The 5,982-nt window shown below is 33.1% G+C and overlaps 1 protein-coding gene across 1 annotated transcript in view; it reads right to left on the reverse strand.

Annotated features, from left to right (window-relative positions):
- Positions 1-4,797: 4,797 nt before the first annotated feature.
- The window catches only part of LOTGIDRAFT_158736 (hypothetical protein), a gene marked incomplete at both ends in the record, with an annotated part of 3,116 nt that continues 1,931 nt past the window's right edge, over positions 4,798-5,982 (reverse strand). The window contains one exon of the mRNA XM_009052178.1: positions 4,798-5,920. Coding sequence (XP_009050426.1) covers positions 4,798-5,920 — 1,123 coding nt within the window. The remainder of the gene's footprint in view (positions 5,921-5,982) is intronic.

The following is a 5,982-nucleotide window of genomic DNA, read 5'->3' on the forward strand; positions in this document are numbered from 1 at the left end:
AGAATGAATTAGGTTTAAAGGCAATTGTGTCAAATATTGGTCCTGAAGTCGTCACAATTTGTCGAAATCGTCAGTCGTATTTTATTCACCAGTCGTCGTCGAGTTTTTTCAACTAGTTGAAAGCCGGTGCTCACTACTAGAAATTGCAATTTTTCATCTAGTTACAAAAGCCAGTCATAATCTAACGGGGTCAGTCATAATTCTATTTTAAGTTTTTAAGAGAAGTGAAAATACTTTTAAATACATACTTTATTATAGAAACATTGAACAATATATACCTTTTCTTACTTTCTGATATTTAAATAGTAACATAAAGAAATAAGACACAACGTCCATAAGACATACGCCCACACAGTAGAAAAATATTTTCAATACGTAGGAAATGCTGTAAAAAATGTAAAATGTCAAACAATGTGAGTCAAAAGTCTCCACGGACAGTCTACATTATAGTTATATTTTAGAGTGAAAAGTGACAAAGAAAACTAATACAAGATTAATAGAGATGTATTTTAAGAAGGATTGTGATAAATGGAGGTTCATATCCTTAAATCTAGGCGGAAGGATGGCTCCATAGTAAACTCGTCATTTTAGCGGTTAAGCATAAAAACAAAGACGAAGAAGATAAAGAGTACAAGGGATATAAATAAATGAAAATTTCTAATGGAGATTAAGAATGGATAATGGAAATATGTTGGCCATGATGTGACAATAATCTAGAAGATTAAAATGATGATGATGATACAAGATGGCCAAATGTAATAAGCAAAGCAGTCGACACGAAACTTTGGCACATTTGATTGCTGAATCTTGGCGGAAGAGTGGATGTAAAGATTACTCCCCATTTTAGCGGTAGAATGTAAAAGAACAAAAGGGTAGAAATGTTTAAAAGATAAAGAGCGCATTTGATATGAAATATAGATAACTATTTATCGGAGATACAGAATGAGCAATGGAAAAATGGGTGATGTGGCAAGAATCTAAAAAGAATGACTATGATGATAAAGAAAAAACCATCAAATAACTAATTAAGGAGAATGGTAGAAAAAGGCAGCCGCAAAACAATCTCAGCGTACCTCCAAAACAATGTACACCTGTAAACAAGTCAGTGCTACCACAGCAGTCTACACTAAAACTTGGTACATTTGATTCAAAACTGGTGAAACCAGTCATCAAAACCAATTCAAGTGACTTGTCAATACCAAAAACATCAAAAGAAAAGAAACAAACACATCCTCCTCCAATTGACTCTTCTGTTGGAAGACATAGGATACAAAAAGGACAATGGGAATATGTTGGCGATAGTCTAACAATAATCTAGAAGATTAAAAGAATGGTGATACAAGAAAACCATCAAAGAACTAATTAAAGGGTATTGTTGAGAATAACATCCAGCTGGAAATTCCAAGATCCTCCTCAATGGTATCAAAGCAGTCTACACTAAACTTGGTGCATTTGATTCACAACAGATGATACGATGATAATAAAACTTCATTATAAACCTGGAGAAACCAGTCATCATCACCAATTCAAGTCAATACCAAAAACATCAAAAGAAAAGAAATATACACACCACTGTTGGATGGCCTCTATCATTTGATACGGATAATGAATAATTTTTTTTATTGGAGATACCGAATGAGCAATAGAAAAAAGATGATGACGTGACAAGATATCATTTTCACAAATTTTCATCAAATCATGACCCATCCTTCTCATGTAAACACACTCACCATTAAACAAGTCAGTGGTACCAAAACAGTCTACAATAAAGCTAGGTACATTTGATTCAAAACTGGCGAAACCAGTCATCAGAACTAAATCAAGTGGCATGTCAATACCAAAAACATCAAAAGAAAAGAAACAAACACATCCTCCTCGAATTGACACTTCTGTTGGAAGACATCGTTATCCACCAACAAATCATGATCCATCATTCTCATCTAAACATAATCATCATACATTATCAACCACACCCTGCCTCTTTGGTCACCCAAAACAAAGTCACAAAACTTTGGAACATTTGATTCTGAGCATATTTACTGCCTTATGGGGCCATATGATGGAAGCGTAAAGCCATAGACATAGTATACATCTTATTTTAGCGCCTAGGCATAATAACAAAGGTACGGAAGATGTTTCAATTATAAAGAGTGCAGAGGGTTAAAATTAAGAATAACGTTGTTGTTTTTTGCGGGAGGGGAGGGGGGGGGGGGGATACAAAAAGGACAATGGGAATATGTTGGCGATAGTCTAACAATAATCTACAATATTAAAAGAATGGTGATACAAGAAAACCATCAAAGAACTAATTAAAGGGTATTGTTGAGAATAACATCCAGCTGGAAATTCCAAGATCCTCCTCAATGGTATCAAAGCAGTCTACACTAAAACTTAATCAAAGCATTTGATTCACAACAGATGATACGATGATAATAAAACTTCATTATAAACCTGGAGAAACCAGTCATCATCACCAATTCAAGTCAATACCAAAAACATCAAAAGAAAAGAAATATACACACCACTGTTGGATGGCCTCTATCATTTGATACGGATAATGAATAATTTTTTTTATTGGAGATACCGAATGAGCAATAGAAAAAAGATGATGACGTGACAAGATATCATTTTCACAAATTTTCATCAAAAGAAAAGAAATATACACACCACTGTTGGATGACCTTTATCATTTGATACGGATAATGAATAATTTTTTTCTATTGGAGATACCGAATGAGCAATAGAAAAATGATGATGACGTGACAAGACATCATTTTCCCAAATTTACATCAAATCATGACCCACACTTCTCATCTAAACACACTCATCATACATCATCAACTACATCATAAATCTTTAGTCAAACGTAACTAAACAGAAGCAGATTGAAATCAAAACAGATTCACTACCCACATGTTGGATGGATGGATCCATAGACTTAGTATAGCGCCTCTGCATTAAACCAAAGACACAGAAGATGTTTAAATCATAAAGAGTGCAAAGAATATGGATTAAGAATAGTTTTGTAGGGTTTATTGTTGGAGATACAGAATGGACGATGGAAATTGTGGTAATGTGACAAGAATCTACATGTTTGAAAGAAGTGATGGTGATCATACTATAAAACCAAAGGGGGAATAGTAGAAAACTGCAACCACCAATTAAGTCCAGAGAGACTCTCAGAAACTTATAGGGTCCCATTGTAGAAGGATGCGACAGAGCATAAAACAGGGGAAGGCAAAGAGATGGAGAAAATGTAGACAGAATGGATTATGGAAAGCTAGACAGATAAACAGAAAAGATGACACATTTATTACAATCAATGACTGAAGAAAGCCGAGATATTATTTTTACAATAATAAAAGATGTTTGATGGAGATAAGCAACTTAAAGGTCCATAAAAAACGTGTTATAGACATTATCAAAACTAATAACTTATAGACATCATGAGATCTAATAACTTATAGACATCATGAGATCTAATAACTTATAGACATCATGAGATCTAATAACTTATAGACATTATCAGATCTAATAACTTATAGACATTATCAAATCTAATAACTTATAGACGTTATCAGATCTAATAACTTATAGACATTATCAGATCTAATAACTTATAGACATTATCAGATCTAATAACTTATAGACATTATCAAATCTAATAACTTATAGACATTATCAGATCTAATAACTTATAGACATCATCAGATCTAATAACTTATAGACATTATCAGATCTAATAACTTATAGACATCATCAGATCTAATAACTTATAGACATTATCAGATCTAATAACTTATAGACATTATCAGATCTAATAACTTATAGACATTATCAGATCTAATAACTTATAGACATTATCAAATCTAATAACATAAAAGCATTTTCAGATCTAAATTAAAATAAACTTACGGAGACATTCCAAAATAACATGTTTAAATGTGTGTATACCATGATAAAATCTAGTATATTTATAATATATAAATTTTAATGTAAATGCATGTACTATTATCAGATTATCAGCATGCATAAAATATTAAAAACTAAAAGAACAGAATCTGTATAAAATATATCTAGATTTTGATCTCAGGATTTAGGTCAACAGTACAGTACAGTACAGTGTAAAATAACAAGGACAAGTCTCTGAAACCATAAAACCAATCGGTTTGGCTATTGTTACCCTTTACAACGAAATCTCTTGTTTCTTAAGCTAACAAAATAATACAAATACATAACACAATTCTGTAATTATTTAAAAAAAAAAAAAAAAAAAAAAAGTAAACAGCAATATTGTAATGAAGTCAGAAATTAAAACCATCAAAGAACTATGTAAGGAGAGGTAGAGCCAGGCAACCACCAAACACAATGATGAAATAGATAGTAAGCATGTACTACATATACCTACAGGCATGGGCCAAAACAATGTACAAACCAAAACAAGAGAGTGGTAGAAACTTCCAACTCAATCTAAACCAAAACTTAGTATTTCTGATACAAAGCATGGTTTTACCGTCATCATTACCAATAACAAGTGACGGTCAAACCGCAAACGCTTTTCAAGAAGAAAAGAAACAGACAGCATTACTTTCCTCACAATCTAGCTACTGTTTGGATAGACATCGCCGGTATATGAGATGATTTGTGGTTAATGGACAGAATCAGTGTAGTCTTGTATGAACAAAGATCATTTAGCGTTAAGTATCATTGGATATGTAAGATGAAAGCTGTGGTTAGTTCCAAGGGTAGGATCCTGATGATGACTATCATTTCTAAATCTAAGCTAATATGATATTTTTATCGTTTATACTTTCGAGTTTGATGAGTTTTTGGATTAGTTGGAGGAGTTGGGATATGTGGTAGCTTAATCTGATTTGTGGGAAGTGTGGATTGGTTATTGATGAGTGAGGTAGAATGGGTTGAAGATGTATGACGATACTGATGGTGTTTCACTGATGAACTTAATTGATTGTTGGATGGTGTTGATTGATGAGAAGTAGATTGGGTTGAAGATGTATGACGATTCTGGCTGTGTTTGACTGATGATGTTGAATTTAATTGATTGCTGAAAGGAGTAGCCTGGTTTGAGGTAGATTGGGTTGAATATGTATGTCGAAGATTGTAATGTTTGGAGGATGATGAATTATAATGATTGGTGGAAGGCGTAGATTGATAAGAGACAGAATTGGTTGAAGATGTTTGACGATGCGGATGTTGATGGGAGAATGTTGAATTTAATTGATTGGGGCAAGGTGCAGATTGGTGATGCTTAGGATGAATGATGTGCGAAGCTGAGAGTGTATGATGATGATGGTTTTTGGATGAAGATGCAGACGATAGAGTTTTATCTGAAGCAGAGGCAGATGAAGATGAATGATGATGTTTGGATGATGACGAATGTTTCTTATTGTTGGTATAGGACGTCGGGTGAGTGTGGGAACTAGTTGATGATGTATGATGATTATGTTTAGATGAGAATGATGGATCATGATTTGTTGGTGGATAACGATGTCTTCCAACAGAAGTGTCAATTGGAGGAAGATATGTTTGTTTCTTTTCTTTTGATGTTTTTGGTATTGACAAGTCACTTGAATTGATTTTGATGACTGGTTTCACCAGTTTTGAATCAAATGTACCAAGTTTTAGTGTAGACTGCTTTGGTACCACTGACTTGTTTACAGGTGTACATTGTTTTGGAGGTACGTTGAGATTGTTTTGTGGCTGCCTTTGTCTACCATTCTCCTTAATTAGTTCTTTGATGGTATTTTTCAGTTCTCCAATTTCTTCTTTTAAAGAGTCATTGTCTGCATCGAAACAGTAACTTCGCTCTCTCCACATTTCATGTTCCTTTATAATATTTTTTCTTTCATATTTCAATTCAACTATTTCTTTTTTCTTGGCTTGCAGTACTTGTAATGATCTAAAATAGAAAGTTATTATATAAACTATGATTTTAATAATAACAATATTTTATAAAAAAAA

This window comes from Lottia gigantea (genome assembly GCF_000327385.1).
Source record: "Lottia gigantea unplaced genomic scaffold LOTGIsca_18, whole genome shotgun sequence".
Classification (NCBI taxonomy): Eukaryota; Metazoa; Mollusca; class Gastropoda; family Lottiidae; genus Lottia; species Lottia gigantea.